This window comes from Labrus mixtus, chromosome 10 (assembly GCF_963584025.1).
Source record: "Labrus mixtus chromosome 10, fLabMix1.1, whole genome shotgun sequence".
Classification (NCBI taxonomy): Eukaryota; Metazoa; Chordata; class Actinopteri; order Labriformes; family Labridae; genus Labrus; species Labrus mixtus.
The window spans coordinates 13,986,554-14,006,646 of NC_083621.1; the positions used below are offsets into that span (position 1 = coordinate 13,986,554).

Here is a 20,093-nt window from a genome sequence, read left to right on the forward strand (position 1 = left end):
CGTAGCCACTACACAAATTGTAGGCTATTATTGCAAAGTAAAAAGTTGGTTTTATCATATAAATACACCTTAATACACCAAAATAAACAAGTCATACAATAAACTAAAATTCAAAGAAAATATACAAACGAAATGCAGTAACATTAAGTATACAAATAATAAATTAAGGGCAATACAATAATAAACAAATAATAAATATGTATAAAAAAAAGTAAATAATAGGCTACATGTAAGTTCATTGTTGTCCATAAAATTCTACTAAGCTAGAGTTCATCATGAATTTTAGTTTATCGCTCTGAGGAGAGATTTTGCATGTTTCCCCTCATCAACTTAAGGCACTGATGTGACTGTCCATGAAAGATTTTATCTAAAGACAGCTTCACCTTCCTCCATTTACAAGTATGAATGTCAGTTTTCATCTGAGCATCACATCAACAACAAATCACCCCTGAAGTGAAAGTATAGCTGCTTCTCATACTAAATACTTATTTTTACAGTCTGTGTACTAAACCAGGGGTCTCCAACAGGTAGCTCGGGAGCTACTGGTAGCTCGCGGGCAGGTTTTCAGTAGCTCACCTATAGGTTGACTGACTGTGTTAAAAATAAAAATAAAAATCTGACGACGGTAAATGCACCTCTTCCCACTATTCATATATTTGGCCCATAAAAACAAGTATGAAGTACTAATGTTTTCTTGGACATTGATGTGAATTTAAGATTATTGATAAGCATTGGCTTATTGCAATTTCACACGTCTATCTACAAACAGTGGCTTAATTCAGCTGAGCTATGTAAATAAATGCAAGCGATTTGATGCAAGTAGCCCTTGGCCACTTTAATTTTTTGAAAGTAGCTCTCAGATGAAAAAAGGGTTGGAGACCCCTGTATTAAACAGTCATCTCCATTTGTTACATTGTAACGTGTATTGATTGTGGTTCACTTCCCCTCGCACTGGACGAAACCACTGAGGCATACCCGTGGGGGGGGGGGGGGTCCAATGGCCAATTACTTTTTTAAATAACAGCTATCTGGTATGTTGTTATCAAAGCTAAATACGACGTATTGAAGTTAATAATTGCCATATAACACATTAATCAATCGGTGCAAATCTAACCTAGTATGGTGCCTACAATGAAATGCGGAGCAGTGGTACATTCCAAACGGACCATCCTCCCATGAACCTCAACGATGAAGCTCCCTTTGCTCGACACAGAGAGCAGCAGAGGGTTCATCCTCCGGCGAACAGCTACTACCATGGCGTCCACCGAGATAGCGAGGCAAGCGGTGAGTCGTCTATTTTATTCGGAATACTATTATTAGTAGCAACAACATCTCTTCAAATGTACTAGTTTCATTAGTATAACATATATAATTTGAGCATTACATAAGGTACCGTAGTTCGGAATGGATTTAGGCTTCCCTTGGTGACGGTAGTAACAACCCGCTTTTCGTGGTTGTATTCCATCCAAAATTCAGTGCACCGTCTCTGAACAAAAGGTGTTGTAGTTAATGTTTTCCATGAACACCGGTAATGCATTTCCGGATTTGTTTAAAATCGTTAATAAACAGGATAAGGCCCAAGGCTGCTCAGTCGTTACTGCCTTATGCTAGAATATCTTTATTCAAGTGGTTCTTCTCGTACGACAACGCCAACAGATTCAATCTTTTTATACCTTTAGGGTTATCACAATTCATACGATATAAGGTTCTGAGATTAATACTGTGTAGTAGACACGTTATTAGGTTTAATTAAATTACTATTAGGCTATACAGAGCTATCTTTTAGGCCATTCATTCTGAACGCCCCCATTCTAGTGGCGCTACCTACGATGCTCATTTCCGTTATGTTATTTCATGTTAGCCCCGTTAACTTCCAGTCGGGCGTTGTCTGATGTGCATTGAAATGGACAAAACAGATTCTTGCTGTTTATAGGCATGTCCGTCTGCTTTCTGAATAACGTGCGTGAAGTTTTCCTGGTTTTTGTTCGGATATGGAAATGGAAGCCACTACACCCTGAGAGACTTCTCAGAATAGCAAGCTTTTTGCAGTTTGATATCCCTTTGCGGCCCAATGAATGAAAACCAACTGTATAAAACTTGGCTGTGACTGCCTTGAAATGCAGGATTGGATTCAGGAATGTTACACTTGTATCCGAAGAGGGAAAGGCTGTTTGTTCAGTCACATTACCCCCTGTTTTCCAAATACTCCCACAGCTGTTTAAACCCAATTTCAACTATCCAAATACTCCACAACTGTCCAGCACCACCAGCTTGTCAGGTTATTTTAAAGTGACCCACAAAGAGAGTGGTTTCCTCTCAAAGCCTATTTCACATTGGAAAGAAATGTTGTGTTATGTTGAGCCACATAATGGCTGGTTGGCTGAGGTTTAGCTGGTTGAGAGGCCTTTCTTAGCCATATAATCTAAATTCTTTTCTTTCCTGCACCTCGTAAATGTAGAAGTAGGCCGCAGAAAACAGATTCATAGAGATGGAGATGCTCAGCAGAAGCTACACGCCCCCACACAGATGTAACAACAGTGCTTTTACACCTCAGTGTTTGTGTCACCGTTATTCAAAGATAGACTGCAGTCTAACTGTAGAGTGAAAGGAAGTGCAATCAGCAGATACAGAGTTTGAGGGTTCTAGTTAAAATGAAACAAAAAAAATAGCTACATTGAATGGAATCCTTGGCTTTTATTCAGTCATCCTTTTGTTTATTTTAATATAAAAACCTTTAAATTATGTATCTATTTATCAAACCCCTTTGCTGATACCACACATTTTAAAAAAGAAGCACATTCCATATATGTACATTGCGGTTTTTAACTGTCTCGTCTGTGGAGAGAGGGTGAGAGCTCAGGAAACAGGAAGTGTGCTTCTCTGTACCTGTATTCAGTCGCAGTTAAGTAAATGATAAAACAGGGTGGAAATTTGCAGAAAAACACAACTAATAGATGTTGCATATGGCCTGTCAGAGAGAATCATGTGCATGCATGTGTAAAGGCCTGAAAGCATATTGCGTTAACAATGTCTATCGATCGTGTATGTGGGAGACGACTGATAGATATTTACCCGAATCTTCATTTTGATTTCTTTTGTTTTTTTTAGGGTGAAGGTGCTCGTGCCGTCCCTCTTGCCGGCCACGTCGGCTTTGACAGCATGCCTGACCAGCTGGTCAATAAGTCTGTCAACCACGGATTCTGCTTTAACATCCTTTGTGTTGGTGAGTTTGTCATGCGTATAAATAGTTTTCCTCCCTCTCCTTAGGCCGAAAGACGACTTATGTGCTTCAGTGAAAGTCATGCTTTTTTACAAGATGCAAAGCACGTTGTTCAGTATTTGACATGCTTAGATTCCCTCTGGCCTGTCAGCAGTGCTTGTGAGTGAGAGGCTTCCAGACAGTTAATATAGGAAAGTCGGAGATGGATTCTAATACTTCATTGCTTTATATGCATTTGTATATGTTTTTTTTAGGCTAAGGGGTCAAACACCAATGGAATATGATGTACGCAAAAATAAGTCACTTTAGTTTCGTGAGGCAGGATTATTCACTCACATGTAGGCCTACAACTTCAGTACAACTGAAAGTCTGGGGTTTAGTTACCTTTAAGTTGTATGTTTATGTTTTAGATGCACCAAAGCTGATGAAATCTAAAAGTGCATAATTCCAATAAAATCTCAGCTTGTGGAGGAGTAAAGCTCAACTTTTAAAAGCTTTTTAGAGGGTTAGACTTAAATATATGGTCATCTTTAATATTATAGTTAGTGGTTCTGTTTCAGTTTGCTGTGTTATACTGAGAGGGCTTATCTAATATGTTTCTCCTCTTTGTATCAGTGAGTGCTGGCTAGACATTAAAATACTGTGGCTGTTGGCATTATTGTATTACTGCGTCTGCCTGCTGCACTCAGTCTTAACAAATCTGGCCACCGGGATTCATCTTGTTTTGATTGTTCATAAAAGCCCAAAGAAGCAACAGGAATGCGTTACTGAATACATGGCAATGTTTTTCTTCTCTGCCTTTTATTTAGTTTTTGACGTGTCCTATAATTCAGTACAGGTATACCAAGTTGTTGAAGCTCTAGATTTCTGATATTATCTAAATGATGTATCTGTTAGAGATTCTATGTCATTAAGCCTTAGATTTGAAAATGTCATTAGCACTGATAAAGTAATGACTAAGTACATTTCATTTTCCTTTACATTCTTGTATATGGTTATTTGTGTCATGCTGCTGTATGCCTCTTTACAATATTGCAATCTTCTGCCAGTTTAAGTATTATAGTTTTGGCTCGTCTGCCAGCTGAAAACTTCTCTGCTATAATGAGAATAGAGAAAGGATATTTTAGTAGTATAAAAAAAAGCATCCCTACATGTTATTGTTGCTTTTACAACTAGAATTCAAGAATACTGAGGCAACATTGATAATTGATGCAGGAAACTAACATCACCTTTTTTGCCATTTTTAATTGTTGTCATGTAACAAACAAGTACAGCGTGTTCAAGTATTACAAACATTACTTGAATAGCAGCATTTGATTGTATGTTTCACCATGACTTAGTTATGAAGGAGGGAATAGAAACTGTTAAGATTAATATTTCCATTGAGCTTAAAGGTGCCTGATACTTCTGCACAAGGTTTTTGCCGTGTTATTTACGACATCAGGGGTTGTTGTGTTGTGTTCAGGAGCTATGACTCGATTTTGGCTCTCAGTTTGACAAACAAGATGCCAAATGGCCTTAAGCATGAGGGACTTCTCCATAGTGACCTAAACAGGCCCCAGAGACCTGTGATGGGACCCTTGATGCATCAGTTTATTTAGAATCTGGGGGAAAGAGTGTGAATTAGGAACATAGTGAGAAATCATACAGAAATGGGATAACATGCTTGGACTGCAGGTCAATCTGTGATGAATAAAAATAGAATTTCCAACAGAGCGCGCTCTGTATCTGAGTCATCTGACAGCCTGGAACAGTAAATGGATGTAAGAATACATCTGCAAATGAGCAGCTATTTCTGCTGTTTTAGTAATTGTTAGCATTTTGAAATGAAATGCGTTTTTTCAAGCATCTTTGAAATGTCACATTTCGTCTGCTCTCACTTCTTTAGAGAGCCTATTTCCTTATTGAGTAGCATTTAATGACAGTTAATACAAGTATTTGATTAGCTTTTGCAAATTAGATGCTGGCACAATTAAAAGGGTGTGTTCAGTAATATTTCTCTTGGTGTGGAAATATTGCATATCGTAAAATGATTAGATGAAGACAGCTCAATGTTTTTTTAAAACCCTGTTGAATGAGAAGAAAACTATCAGTGACTTTTGTGTTTTCAGGCGAGACGGGTCTGGGAAAGTCCACCCTGATGGACACACTGTTTAACACAAAGTTTGAGGGGGAGCCCACCCAGCACAACCAGCCGGGAGTCACACTCAAGTCCAACACCTATGAACTCCAGGAGAGTAACGTACGTCTCAAACTCACCGTCGTCAACACTGTGGGCTTCGGAGATCAGATCAACAAAGAAGACAGGTAAGGCAGAGTGGACAACAGTCATGTCTTTTAATGATGGTCCGAAGCACAGATTTTTTTTTTTTTTTTTTTTTTTCACTACATCGGTCTTTGAAAGCAAAAGCAGAAATCCATACTTAATTAGGTCGGTTAAGCTCTTTGTATTGAGAAGGCTGCTGTTGTTTTTCAGGTTTTTACACTTTGCTCTTTTTGTATTCGTTTGCCACAGAGGAAACAACACAGACTTGCTTCATTTTAAACAAGCACATTATTGTAGTCATATGACTATGATTATGTGTTGGCATAATATCCTACATTTTACACAAGCTTTTTGTTTCTCTGTATTTGTTTTTTGGGTCATTTAAAAAAAAAAAATCTTCTTCATATCGCCTTGGTTTGCATTTAATGTTGAAATTCTGGGAGCTTGTCATCTTCTGAAGTAAAGGCAAATATTCTCATTATGACGCGTATTACGGACTCTGTTGCTTCGCCTGCCACTTTTTTGTTGCACTTTCTTCGTCATGTCTTGCTCAAGGAGACCCACTGCCCTCCCTCCAGTCCGACAGGGATAGTCTCCCATGTGGGGTGCATGTTTGAACAACCAGATCAGGAGATTTTCAGGGCAAGCCTTCCTGAAATTCTCTATAAATTTTCAGTAGTGCATTATGTAAAAACGTCTGACTCCACCTTTCCCCAAATGAAGCCGTTTTCACATATGCACTCCGGATAATATCTAGATATTTACAGGAGGACTTCTCCGGAGATCTCTGTCAGAGGGGAGGGGGCTCGGGGGATTTCCTGAGGTAAGACGTGACGTAAATAAACAACGCGGAAGTAGCGGCCAAAGCAACAGAGTCCGCTACACAACGTTATAATGAGAATATTTGCCTTTATATCAATGCTATGTGTAATCCAATGGAATGACAACATCCACAAAAGAGAACAACATACTGACGAACAGAAAACATAATGCAGCCGTTTAATTACGTGCACGGAGATCGTAGTGGTCGCGTGCAGACACTTTAGGCAGTCACTGTATATAAACGTCATTCTCGTCCCATTGGTTTGAATTGAAATCTCCAGAGTATATGCTGCCGCATTCAGACATCAGCTCACTCTGACTTTCTGCGGAAAAAATACTAGGGGTCTGGCCGGAGAAACTCCGGGAAAAGTCTGTGTGAAAAATGTGGCTGTTTGCATTCACACATAGCCTAAAGTACCTCTGGGGAGCCTAATCTCTGGAGTTTTTCAGGAGATATCCGTATGTGTGAAAAGGGTTTGAGGCAGTTTAAATAAATAAAGCTCAAATAAATAAGAACGGGATGAAAATGGTGAAATCATGAAATTCCATCAGCTTAAGCTTAGAAAAGTGTAAACAAGCAAGTTGCTCTCAATGAATGGCATCAGTGTTAACTTGGAGAAGTATGAGTTTGGACATTATTTTGGGCTATTTGAGGTGACTGTGGCTCAGTTGGTAGAGTTGTCGTCTCTCAACTAGAAGGTCGAGGGTTTGATTCCCCAGCTACTGCAGCGATGTGTCCCTGGGCAAGACACTTTACCCTGAATTGCTCCCTGTGCTTCGCCAGCGTATGAATGTGTATGAATAGGATTAGTTACTTCTGATGGTCTCACTGCATAGCAACCACATCAGTGTGTGAATGGGTGTGACATTTGGTGTAAAAGCGCTTTGAGTAGTCAGAAGACTAAAAAAGCTCTATACAAGTTCAAATCCATTTTTACCTGTTTACCATCTAAGGAAACCTGCATTTTCTAACTTTAGAAGGGTTAACCTTTAAAGGCCAAAGTGGATCTTTATCCATCTATATTCCAGTATAGCAATACATTTGATACACTGTAACCGTGATGTGTTGCACAAATGTTAATGGATATACTGTGTGTGCCTTGTGACAAAATAGGACATTGTCAAAGATAATAAAAAGGTCAAACTTATTGTCTCTTTGTCCATTTTTGACAGCTACAAGTCTATCGTGGAGTTCATCGACGCCCAGTTTGAAGCATATCTGCAGGAGGAGCTGAAGATTAAACGCACGCTACACAGCTACCACGACACACGCATCCATGCATGCCTCTATTTCATTGCACCAACAGGACACTCGCTCAAATCCCTGGATTTGGTGACCATGAAGAAACTTGATAGCAAGGTGAGCTTCAAAATCTGTTTTTATCTGTCATTGTTTTTTTTAAAATTATTATTGACTGATTGAGAGACCTACTTTTTAATCTGGGTGTTTTCCATCAGTTCCGGATCAATTCCAGCTATTATAAGGCTTTAATTGAAGCTTTCGATCTAACATATTACCATTCAGTTTTATGAAACCTTCCAAGAATCACAAATGCGATGGTCTGTCGTTGTTTTCTAGTCTTAAATGAAAAATACAGTTGCCCTCCTTGCAGGAGGATGATGTAAAAGAATAGCTGTTACATAATGCCTTTGAACATGAACCGTCAAACTGTAGCACGTCATAGACACTTTATACTGTAGGTAAATCCTTTGGCACTGTGTTGCTGTTTGCACCATTTGATCTGTCTACTCCTCACACGGGTCATAAACCTTTTCTAGGCCATCTGCCTGCATTCAAAGTCACTCTGGTCTCGTTTTGCTTCGGTGTAGGTCAGCTGTGAAATGCAGTCAGCTCGATGACTGCCGCCTCGTTTTTTTTTGTGAGGTCCCCACCACAGTAGCTTATTTGCATGTACATCCTGGCTTTTGTACAAAGACTCTGCTCAGTGTTTGCCAGAGCAGCTGTGCCCTCTGGCAGCTTCACAACAGCTTCATCCAGAGCAGAGCCTCCCCTGTTTACACTCACCTGGGGGTTGCATTCAAACACTTTCTCAGCTGAAATGTCCTTAACATACGGATTGTCACAAGATTCAGGTCTTGCTCACATGACCCCTTAGCATGAGTTATGAATGTGTAGGCAACAGAGCACAAGGAAACTAGTTGAGTAGGCGTGAGGGTCTCATGTATTATCCCTCAGCTGTTTCTGCTGTATCTGACCCTGCCTGCCTTTTCCCTCCTCTCTATCTGTCTATTTATATTTCTGTTTGGATAATATTGATAGTGTACATGTTTTACACTGTTTAAACACAGCTTATACGTTATCTGGAGCAGGAGAAGGAAGCCTCCTGCTCCCTTTGCTCTTTACTATTTATATCTCCATGCTTAAGAATGTGTAAATTGTCTGCAATCTACAAAAGATCTGTTAGCTTTAGAGAGGCACTGTTGAATGTTAAAATACTGATGCTAGTATTGGGTATTTATTGCACTTTCTTTTATGCAATTTACTTTAAATTACTATTACACTCATGGGAAACTAGTGATTAGTGGGAGTATAAGAAAAATATGGATGTGTGTATTTAAATCTGTTATTTAACCTGACTACAGGAATACCTGACAGTCTTCGCTTCAAAATCTCCTCTATATTTATATATATGAAAGCATTGTCTGCACACTGTCATTATGTCACGTCTCACTGCAGGTCAATATTATTCCCATCATCGCCAAGTCGGACGCCATTTCCAAGAGTGAGCTGGCCAAGTTCAAAATCAAAATCACCAGTGAGCTGGTCAGCAACGGAGTGCAGATCTACCAGTTTCCCACTGACGACGAATCTGTGGCAGAGATCAACTCCACTATGAACGTAAGATGCTTTCTCCACATCACACGCTTTAAGACAGTACTTGGAATAGGAAGCCTTTATTGTTATTGTACACTGTACACGGAAATTATGAACATTTTCAGTGCTCAATGTTCAGGCATCTCATTTTATCAAGATATGCATTCAAGAAAATACATATATTTCACAGTGGACAATGTACATTGCATTTTTCATAAACATGTATTTGCACCAGAAAAACCTGCACTGTTGCACTGTTGGGACAAAACAGATTGTGCAAGAAGAAATATATTTCACTAGTACACATGTGGTTATTCTACAATGACAATTAGTAAGTAAAAGTAAATCAACTGATTGTTTCATTTTAGAGATGAGTTATAAGGTCATGTTGGTGATCTCTCTGAATTCTTGTTTGTAAGTTTTGACCCAAACTTTTCTATGTATTACTGGCATAAACAACATGTGATATAGGCTCAGTCACAGGCATCGTCTGTGTCTGCTCAGGCTGTCAGGAAGCCGACTCATGCAGGGAGGAGTGTGCTAAGAGCTGCACAATCAGCCAGCTCTCTCTGCAGGAAGTCTGCAGTGTGAGAAAGAGCCTGTGTTCACTGACAGACGAGCCAAGGCTTATTTAACTGTTTACGAGGAAGTGGAAATGCTTTAACTCTTTCTAACTGATTGTGTTAGGCTTGTTGTTGTACTCTCTGACCACAAATCTGTGAAAAAAAGGTCATACACCCTTCTGTCAGGGATTTGTCAAGGTGTCTATGAGTATGAGCTCTTAATGGTAAGATCATATATACATAAAAATAACAAATAACAGAAAAATAACAGTTTTCTTAGTGATCTTAACACTTGGGAATTCTTAGCTGTATTTAGGTTACATATGTCCTCAAGTTTGAATTAAATCCTTGCAGTAATACCCTTGGATTTTTGAGTAATGAATGATGCCAGAGCTGCAGCATGTACTGTATATTCTGAACTTTGTTTGGATAACGTGGTGGGGTGAGGTGAGAACTGGAATCCCACAGAGCTTTCAGGTGTGTTTGGAAGTATACCAATGCTATTTTTCTTTCTTCTCCACAGAGCCACTTGCCATTTGCTGTAGTGGGGAGCACAGAGGAAGTGAAGATTGGGAACAAGATGGTAAAGGCCCGGCAGTACCCCTGGGGAACAGTTCAGGGTAAGGCTAGGTCACATCCTGCTCAGGAAATGAGAGCACCCTCCCTTGAGTCAGAGCTGCTGCAGCTTTCTCCTCCCCTCATATTCCTGCTCGGCTGCATCAGCTGCTACAAACTAGCTGATGACCAGTTATATAACCTCAGTTAGCTGCAGCAACCCTTCAGCCATTATACTGTCTGTGTGAGCTGTAGTAGCCCTTAGCTAGTACAGATATGGACATATTACGTCACTGGTGATGATTCAGATTCATTGACCTGCTTGATCAATCTGTAATGTAGTCTGTGAATTTATTTGCAAATACATGGTAGCCTCTGTACTCACAAAAAGTCAAAAAGCTCAACTAAGCACTGCTCTGATTCGTAGGTTTTTGATACTTTTCCAGCCTGACAACTGTGTTGTCAAGTATGTGTCTGAATGTGTGGGAGCTTTTTGGACGGTTTTCCAGGACTCAACGCATCCTGCAAACAGCTTGAATGCTGTGTAGTACATAAGGGAGTAGACAGATTTGTTTTGACTTTGTGTAAGGCTGCGTCTTTCCATTATTCTTATTATTGATTTACCTGCATATTATTTTCTTTTTCCATTCCTCGGCGTACAGAAGATACCAGAGTGGTGAAAATGCTGATTATTTTTTCAAACTTGTGATTGGGAGGCAGCCTACCTCCATCTGAGTCTAAGTAGGACTCTGTGTCTCTCGGTATCAGATCACATGCTGTGCATTGCAAAGTTGGCATATGCAATCAAGGAGTCTCACTTGTGTCAAAAAAGAACACACTCAAGTGCTTACTAACTCACTCATTTAGCATTTGGAACAAAATGGTGTTCAGATATTTTGAATATGGTTAAATTTGTGCTCCAAACACTTAATTTTGTCAGACATTAGTCTTGCAGAAAAAATCCTGAGTTTCTCTGCAAGCACCATCACCTCTAGATGTTATTTGCTTAATATTCAGTCCCCTCAAGTTTACAGCATGTAAACAAGGCCACTGTTTTGTATTGTAATGTATCTCAGATATTTTAGGGTGTGTTTTTTTTAGCTTAATTGATTAACACAGTAGAGGGGGAGCATTAAAATCTTCTTAGCCTGATTCTTTAAGGACCCTAAAAAGAAGATATATGTCCGAAGTCAGAATTTAAAACACTCACAAAAAGAAATGACCTTATTGTTTCCTCCTTCCATTCACAACAAACAAACAAACAGGAAAAAAAATGTTGTGCCTCCTGCCGTGGAGCGAGGGACTAGGCCACCACCCCATCAAATAAACCCTGAGGGAAACACTGATATGGAATTCAATGCCCTGGACAATATAAAAAAGTGTCTTTGTCCAAATGCTTACAGATGTCTCTGTTTAATATTTCTGTCCTGGGGCTTTATCTAAAATTGGGTGCATGTGTACTCACATGATCTGAGGCAGTGTGGTGCATCACTGAGTCCACTAACAAAATCAATAAACAGGCTGCAGGACATGAACACTGTTCTGTGATGAACAGACGCTGTTTGTATGATTGGTCTTTGAAATACTGGTCACAAAAACCTTACATTATATAATGTGAGTTTATGTTAATGTGAAGAGAACTTATAGTGACCTGATATGTTTCTGCTACTGTAAACGTTTTGACATGAAATGATGGTGGTGGAAAGGTTATGTTTTCATCTGATTTGTTGGTACAAACATTCATGTTTCACTTTGCTGTGTGTCTCCCAGTGGAAAACGAGAACCATTGTGATTTCGTCAAACTGCGAGAAATGCTGATAAGAGTGAACATGGAGGACCTGCGAGAGCAGACCCACACGCGTCACTACGAGCTCTACCGTCGTTGTAAACTTGAAGAAATGGGCTTCAAGGATACCGACCCTGACAGCAAACCTTTTAGGTAGTGAACCTGAGGCTACACTCATACCGCTGGATATACTCCTGACTGCATCTGCTTGTTTCTGCCCTGTGTTGCATTTTTTTGTTGGAAGCTTTTTATACTGCAGAAGTTTAAGTTTGTGTAGCTGAACGTAATTTTTCTGTAGATAACAATTTTCCTTTATCATTCTTCCTCTCGCAGTCTTCAGGAGACCTATGAAGCCAAGAGGAACGAGTTCATGGGTGAGTTGCAGAAGAAAGAAGAAGAGATGAGGCAAATGTTTGTCCAAAGAGTCAAAGAGAAGGAGGCCGAGCTCAAAGAAGCAGAGAAAGAGGTATAATCAGGAAACTTGCATCACTAAACTTTCTATGAGGAAGTAACCGCTTTAGTTTTGAATAACACAGAGCGTTCTTTATTCTGCTACAGCTACATGAGAAGTTTGACCGTTTAAAGAAGCTTCACCAGGACGAGAAAAAGAAACTGGAGGATAAGAGGAAGTCTCTGGACGACGAGCTGAACATGTTTAAACAGAAAAAGACTGCTGCAGAGCTCTTGCAGAACCAGGCCCAGCAGGCAGGGGGCTCCACCACACTCAAGCGGGACAAAGAGAGGAAAAAGTAAGTATTGTTCTCTCTTCGCTGCTTTTCCTTCCGTAATGTCTATCCTCTCCACAGGCCCTGGAGACAACCTCAAGTTGTGTAAGGATAGGAAAATGATGTGGGAGGAACAAAGCCACATTTTATTACACTAATGTTCCAGGACATTAAACCTCAGTATCTGTAGTAATTGATTCACAGACAGAATGTATTTGTTCTCTGTCTCTCTAATATTATAAGCTCTTAACATGCTTATATGATTCACCAGATATTTGTGTAGTTAAATCCAAACAGCAATTATTGGCTTTACATAGGCCAACTGCTTTTCTCACTCTCACTCTGCTGATTCTGAATTTCCCTCAGGATCAGTAACGTATGTTATTTATACAATAACGAAGAATGTACTGACCAGTGAGAGAGAAAATGACTTACTGCTGCTCTCATCTAAATAGTTGAACTGTTTCCAACTGCCATTATGAAATGAAAAACACACTTGTGTAAACAACTTAATTGAAACTGTTTCTTTACAATTACTGGATGATCTGTTTTACAATAATTCATCACAGATCGTAAATGTTTCAGTTGCTTCATATGGCAGTATTTCCTTCATCCCATTTTCTGCTGTGGTTACAGTGGACTCTCCTCTGGTTTTAATCAGACTGCAGACTAAACTCTCTTTCTCTTTCTATCTAACATTCATTCTGTTTCCCCCCCTCTAAAGTGTTCATCAGTATGTTTTATTATATCATGAGACTTTGCTCCACAACAAGTTTAGAGGCCGGATGTCTTCTTTAAGTGTTCTGTTGATATTGTGGGTCCCTTCATGCTGGTAATCGACTCCTGGTTTTGTGTTGAAGCTGATGTGACGTCGTGCCTGTTAGAAAAAGGAAGAAGACACTTGCACTGAGAAGGTTCTTGTTGCTTTATTTTTTCTTTCCTGTTAATGCCCTTCCTTCACAGCCACTTTCTCTTTTCATGAGCTCTGCCCGGATAATTTCTCTTCCAAAAGGAGCATCAGAGCAACATCTTTAGCTTTGTCTGTGGGTCACTGATTAAAACTGACTAAAGCAGTCTCACACGTCAGTGTGAACACAGATGAAAAAGTGTCAGGTTGTATTAAATCCTTTGCTTGTTTATTTATCTGTTTATTTACCAAGGATCCCCAATAGTTATTACCAAGGAAAAAATTATTTTTCCTGGGTTCAATAGCAGAGAAACCAGGGTTGAGTCAGTGTTTTCTTCAGTTCCCAGACGACACAGCTATTGATACCTGCTTCTTGTGTGTACGATGTGAATCTGTCCTGTGAATGCATGTGTCACCTATGTTGCATCCATAATGTTTTCCAGTTAACTCCTCCACCCACATTTGCTGCATGCTGCATGAGGCACCTTTTCGGGTAAGACTCCCCTCTTGAGTTACACCATAAAAAAATCTAAATGCAATGACAATATAACTAGATAAAATATAAAATGGGTTTCATTCATTGGTTTGACAAGCCTGTTGATTTTCCCATTTACAAAGTAAATAATATTATTAACCCGATTGGAATTGAGTAGAGCAATGATACAAATCTTTAAAAGTTGTGAAATCGGATTTCATTCACATTTAATTCGACCATGGAAGGTATTTAAATGTGAAATTCAGATAAATAAGTGTAGCAGACAGGAAGTATATCGATGGTAACTTCTGTGTCGATCCATATCCTTGAGCTGGCAGTGTTTACCGTCCTTGTGCCAGCTTCTAAATCAACCAGTTTATAAGCTCCCCTCACACCCATTTGATATACTGCCCTATCTGCCTTCCTAAATCCACAACAGTTCCCTTTTTATTGTGGCTTTCTGAAAGTCCTTCCCCACACAGCCCTACATTCACACAAAGAGCCAGTCAAGGGCAGCGAAGAGCCCCAGGGCCCATCTCTGTTCATAAAGATGACATGTTTTGTTGATCTTCCAACCATATGATGAAACTCCCCCCGCCCATATCCCTTGAGTGGATGTAAGAAAGATGTTGTCGAGGCTGAACTGCTGGGAGAAAAGAAGTGAACGAAGACATCTGTCTCACAATCTGTAAACTCCAAGCAGTTCAGGACTATTAAAATAGGTGAAAACAAAATGCTGATTGATGAGCAAGATACACATCTTGTTCTACAGTTGGGGATGGGACCAAACCTCTAAAAAAAAACATGAATCTGTCCTTAAATAACCCAACTGTACTAACACTCTTAACCTTTGTGCACTCATACCTTTAAATTAGCTATGAAAGCACGATCTCCTCTAAATACCATCTGGTCACGATTGTGGATGTGATGTCACAGATGTGAAACAGTGTCTGTGCGTGTGTGTGTCGTAATGATGTTTTAACTTACAAGAAAGCATTAACAGCCCTTCTCTTTCATTTCCAGCTTAAGGTTCCTGTAGACAAAAAAGTGCTCCCTTGTGGCCATCCTGCTGTGAATGAGTTTCAACCCCAACATCCTTTTTTACAGTACCCCTTCCCCCATCCTCGCCCTCACCCACCCCCTCATAATTCAACCTTCCACATGCCCTCCACCCTGCTCTCTGGAAGACGCTGGGTTAGCAGTATGCCTTTTTTCTTTTTTTGCTGAATAATGCTTGTCTATTTAATGTTTTGTACAAGCAATTATTCAGCCTTTTCATTTTTTTAAAGACATGTCCTTAAAATGCATTCCATATTTGTTTGATATTCAATGATTCTTTGCATGATAGAGTGAGTCTTTTTTTAATATTAACATACATGACCACTGTTCTGATTTGTAGAAATGTACTGAGGGTTTAGTGAAACATGCATCAGACACTGGGCCAGTGTTTTTGTAAGTGTGGCCAAAGATCTGCAGTAGACTAAAATAAGAAAGAATTAAGGCAGAGGACTGCTTTAAAAAAGTGAAGTCAGTGAGGCATTAATATGATCCAGGTCCAGATTAAAATGTTTTAATGAAATTATTAACTCTCAATTTTACAAGCTAGTAACAGCAGTTTCTTTAAAAAGTGATTGAACCAACAATTACCAACATTCTTGTTCTTCAGCTTTTCAAAACACACAGCGTGCACTGCTTCTCGCTGCAATATCTCCAATTGGAACTTAATCATTTAACATTTATGATACTTATCGGTGTCTTTTATTGTAGATTTACTTCGGTCAGCAATATCTGTTCCTAATACATTTTATGTCTGTGACCGCCTCAAAACTAAACACCCACCTGGTTAACAGTTGAACCTTCTTAAAGTGAAGCAGCCGCAGTAAGAGTTCAACAAGCACAAGTAGAAGAGGCAGTCAGTCCTCACAGCTGTGATACAGTAATAGAGATAGTAGAAGTAACATAATAGTTTCATTGATAGTCATTTCTTGATCCTATAAGTCCGTCCGTAAACATTTTTTTTATATTGACAAATGATAACAGAATCTAAATAAACTTGGACTGAACTATACATGTAATATCCAAATAAGAATTTGATTCCACGAAAGTCCTCAGGAATAGATCAGCTTCCACCAATTGCCCCGGCAGCCATGTTTACTTTAAAGTATTCATGTCCCTGTGTTGATGGTGTTTCACTTTAACCTGTTGCATGTGTGGTTGTGAGCCTAATCTCTTTACCATTTCTCCCACATCTCATTTACTGCCATGTGTTATGTCCATTCTTAGCTTTCACATTTTTTTACATAAACAAATGTGATGTTTCTAATCGAGTATATGAAGTAATGTTGTCAGTGCAATTGTAACTTTCTTTTTTTCTTTTACTTATAATGACGGCACATTTGAAAGTCAGTCACCAGGATGTCCAATGTCCTGCAGGGACCATGTTGTTTGTATCATTGTTATTGCATCAAATAACATAATCTCAAGGAAAAATAAAGGCCAATTTTTCACCAAATATTGCAACTGTGGCCGTACTCATTATATACAACAACTTCTGCTGTGAAGCGGGAGATTAGAGGAAAGATTCATACTTGAAAAAAAATTGGTTATGCTTAATTTGCATGATGTTGCCTGTCAGTTAACAGTTGTTAATTGAACAAATATTGATGCCAGTCAGTGTAAGAGACTGTAATCCAGAGTCTCTTCACAGCTTTGGTTAACGTTTTAAAGTAAAAATACTTGTTGCTTCTTGGTCCTTTCAATTCTTCAGGTATTTTCACTTGTCTTCAGAATCACAGGGCATCTTTTGACTCCAGTTTTTCCTCTTTGTCTTTTTTCTTTCCCACTAAATCAAGGTTAAAGGTTGCTTTCATTGCCTCTATGTAAGAGAAAATTGTCTTTGCAATAAAGACATTAAACACTTCAATTCAACATGATACCAGGGGTCAAAGTACATTACAAAAGCCCTTCCCTCTTCTTTTATCCCGCGCTCACTGGTCTGTGTGGTTTCACTTTCCTTTGCAGTAATCCCTGGCTCTGCACTGAGTAGGTCCTCAGCCCTCAAGCTTTGCTAAGGGACCAGCCCTTTGTGGGTACTGAGTACCTCAAATGTGACCAGAGGCTTTCTGGACCCCATCCTTCAGGGTTTCTTAATCATTACCTGCTTTGCTATAATATTGCTCCATGTGTAACTGTGTTTTGCTGCAGCTCTAACCCTCAGCCATATTAAGTCCTGCTGTGCTGCCTCTGCTTATGTTTATACTTTATGTGCACTGTGTGTTGTTATTGTGACTAACAGTATTTCCACTTGAGTTTACTGAAGATTAGATGAGCACTTGTTTTTTTAAGTTATATTTGTGTGGTGTTAAGTTTCACAAGACAATCATGTGCACCTGTAACAAGTAATTTCAGCACCATCACTCGACCTTAACCCATGATTTGTTATGCTATTATTAAAACTGCTGTTATGACAGGGTTTGTACCACCTCACTTTTTCTACCTGATACCAGATGCACTTCTAAATACCGAGCTTGACTTTTTTGAAAGAGTTCCTGCTTTGCCTCTTCCTCTCTAACTGCTGGCTTTCTCTCTCTTTGTCTCTTTAGCTTCTTTTAATCTGTCTCAACCACCTGAAGAGGGGATTGCAGCTTCGGCAAGAACTAAGCACCCTTTACCTCTTCCTGTTTTATCTCGCTGTTTTGAACCCTTTTTTATCCTCCCTATGGCATCCCCATTTCTTCTCATTATTTTTTTTAATATGGCCTTATGTGGACTCGCATGGTATTTCTGAACCACCCCTTATGAAGCTCCAACCCAGGCAGGGTGGGAACCGGGCACAGTTTGAATCTGCTTTAATGTCTTAATGTACATAAGGAGACTCTTTTAGTTGAAAGTCATCAGTTAGACATCTTTAAGACTCATTTTGGAAACCATTACCTTATCTTTGCTTGACGCAAAATAGCAACGATCTGCACTATGCACTCATCTTTTCAAAAATATACTTAATACAATTTTAGTCAAACACTCAAACATCAAGGTTTGCTGATTAAAAATTCATCAAGGACTGAAGCACTTAATGTAGGATGTGTTATCAAGGTTCAACAAAAGTAGTGTTTTTTTCTTATCTAGTTCAGCTTGAGATAAAAATCTGAAAAATTAAATTGGTCATTATCACCGAAAAGCCAAAGCAATATTTTCTATATAGCACTTCATTTGATGGTGCCCATGTTTACATGTCACTGTTGAATACCATGGAGGTCACATGTGATGGCCTTTTACTACACATTGTGCTTTGAGATTCACCTGCCTACTCTATATTTTGCATGCATCTTATTGTTTTATTACCACTGTGATCTCAGACCTGCCTGTTTTTATACCCTTAAAACTCTGGTTTGCAGTCTATTTCAACTTCATTGCTGTTTCTTCAAATGGTGCATATAGTTAATAATGTATATTTGCTCTGTCCTATTATTTCAGCTCCCTTTTCTGCCAAATAAGTACAAGGTGGCATTGATCTGAATCCCAGAAATGAGTTTAAAAAAAAAGAAGACAATATTCATGCATTTATATAATTTATAAGGATATATTTTGTGTATTGAAGTGGAGACTTGTTGTTTATTACCTATGATCTTTGGACGTGACTCTGAGTGTAAAGTAACATTTTGGTGTCAGAAAATGACATACATTTTTCTAGTATCCGTCATCATTCCTTGTTGTCAAACCTCCCACACCACAAATGATTCAGTATCTTACTTTAGTTTAATTCCATTGATGTACATTTTCAATAAAAATATGAACCAAACAAGTTATGCTTCTGTCTTTTATTGATAGTTTCAGAAGCTCGTGGTTACTGATAATGCTGTTTGTGTTGATTTACTGTAGCTATAATCGTTTTTTTATGATATTTGAAAAACTGTGAAGGCTGCCTTTTCTCTATCGCCATTAACTGAGAACTCTTTAAATTGTTAAATTTGCCTTGAAATAACTATTTTATTAATATATTTGAACTTCAAGTCAAATTCCTTGAATGTTAAAATGTACTGTAGGATTGTGATTCTTTATATATGCTAGCACATATATAAAGTTATAGTTAACAGACCCTCAATTAAAAACACATTATTATCAAGAGTCACATAGAGCACAATGTAAATAACTTTAAGGGCCAAAAGGAGTTTCTTTGACGCCAGAAAAGTCTTAAAGTTGCTGTTTTGTCAAAATTAATGGAACATTTTTTTTTTTAATTTTTAAAAAAATAATCTAAGTCTGTGCACATAGAGAAAAAAAACAATCAAATATCGACACAGGTTAGGTGAATTTCTCTGACTGTTTAGATAAAGTAAGACAAGTTCAGTTTTAAAATTTTAAACAACCATTTAAACATAAAAACTCAAAAAGATTATCAAGTTGATGTACATATCTAAACACACTATTAACAATAAGAGCATTAAAATAAATATTCTTCAGGTTAAAGTAGGTTATAATTAAATGGATGAATCAGTGAAGAAAATGTTTAAAGCATTTTAATACTTATCCCTTGTATGAAAATTTTTTGCTGGGAAAGTATTTTTGTTGCAGCAAAAACATAAACACTTTCAAACAGCCGAACTTCTTACTGCACTAACACTGATGTTGTGATTATGTATACAGATTTGAATACTCATACACTGAATGCAGTACCGATGTTGCCGCAGTGCATTGTGGGGCGGTGAAAAGTCAGACGCCATAATTCTTCTCTAGCTGGAGCAGAAAATGGATGCTCCCTGCTGCTAACTATTTAGCCGAATGGGTAAAAGTCGCTCTGAAGCGTTTTTTTGCTTTTTCTATTTTACCCTCTCTGAAACGGTAAAAACCTTACAACAGCTCGGTTTCTTCTGGTGACGACTTTAGCGTGTTAGGACACTTGCAGGACGAGACTTTTCGCTGCTGAAGTGCAGCTGTGTTG

The 20,093-nt window shown here is 38.7% G+C and overlaps 2 protein-coding genes across 8 annotated transcripts in view; one reads left to right on the forward strand and one right to left on the reverse strand.

Moving 5' to 3' along the window:
- sowahd (sosondowah ankyrin repeat domain family d) overlaps window positions 1-20,093 on the reverse strand; it is a 257,121-nt gene that overhangs the window by 6,340 nt on the left and 230,688 nt on the right. The gene's annotated exons all lie outside the window — the stretch shown is intronic.
- septin6 (septin 6) lies at window positions 1,181-18,956 on the forward strand. Of its 7 annotated transcripts, XR_009674682.1 has the most exons (12): window positions 1,186-1,284; window positions 3,109-3,223; window positions 5,332-5,527; window positions 7,482-7,668; window positions 9,007-9,168; window positions 10,231-10,327; window positions 12,033-12,201; window positions 12,382-12,514; window positions 12,607-12,797; window positions 13,634-13,687; window positions 14,124-14,173; window positions 15,179-16,667. XR_009674682.1 is itself a non-coding variant. In XM_061048515.1 (11 exons), the coding sequence occupies exons 1-10, from the start codon at window positions 1,189-1,191 to the stop codon at window positions 14,125-14,127; spliced, it is 1,350 nt and encodes a 449-aa protein (XP_060904498.1). In that variant the 5' UTR covers window positions 1,186-1,188; the 3' UTR covers window positions 14,128-14,173; window positions 15,179-16,667. The 7 variants fall into 7 exon arrangements, 3 of the variants coding, with proteins under 3 accessions (XP_060904496.1, XP_060904498.1, XP_060904497.1); XR_009674684.1 differs by lacking the exons at window positions 14,124-14,173; window positions 15,179-16,667 and adding an exon at window positions 17,177-18,956; XR_009674685.1 differs by lacking the exons at window positions 14,124-14,173; window positions 15,179-16,667 and adding an exon at window positions 17,758-18,956.

Coding starts and splice junctions, on each gene's coding strand:
- septin6 (XM_061048513.1), top strand. CDS start 1,189: ATGAAGCTCCCTTTGCTCGACACAGAGAGCAGCAGAGGGTTCATCCTC. Junction 7,669..9,006: donor TGAAGAAACTTGATAGCAAG/GTGAGCTTCAAA, acceptor GTCTCACTGCAG/GTCAATATTATTCCCATCAT. Junction 12,515..12,606: donor TCAAAGAAGCAGAGAAAGAG/GTATAATCAGGA, acceptor ATTCTGCTACAG/CTACATGAGAAGTTTGACCG.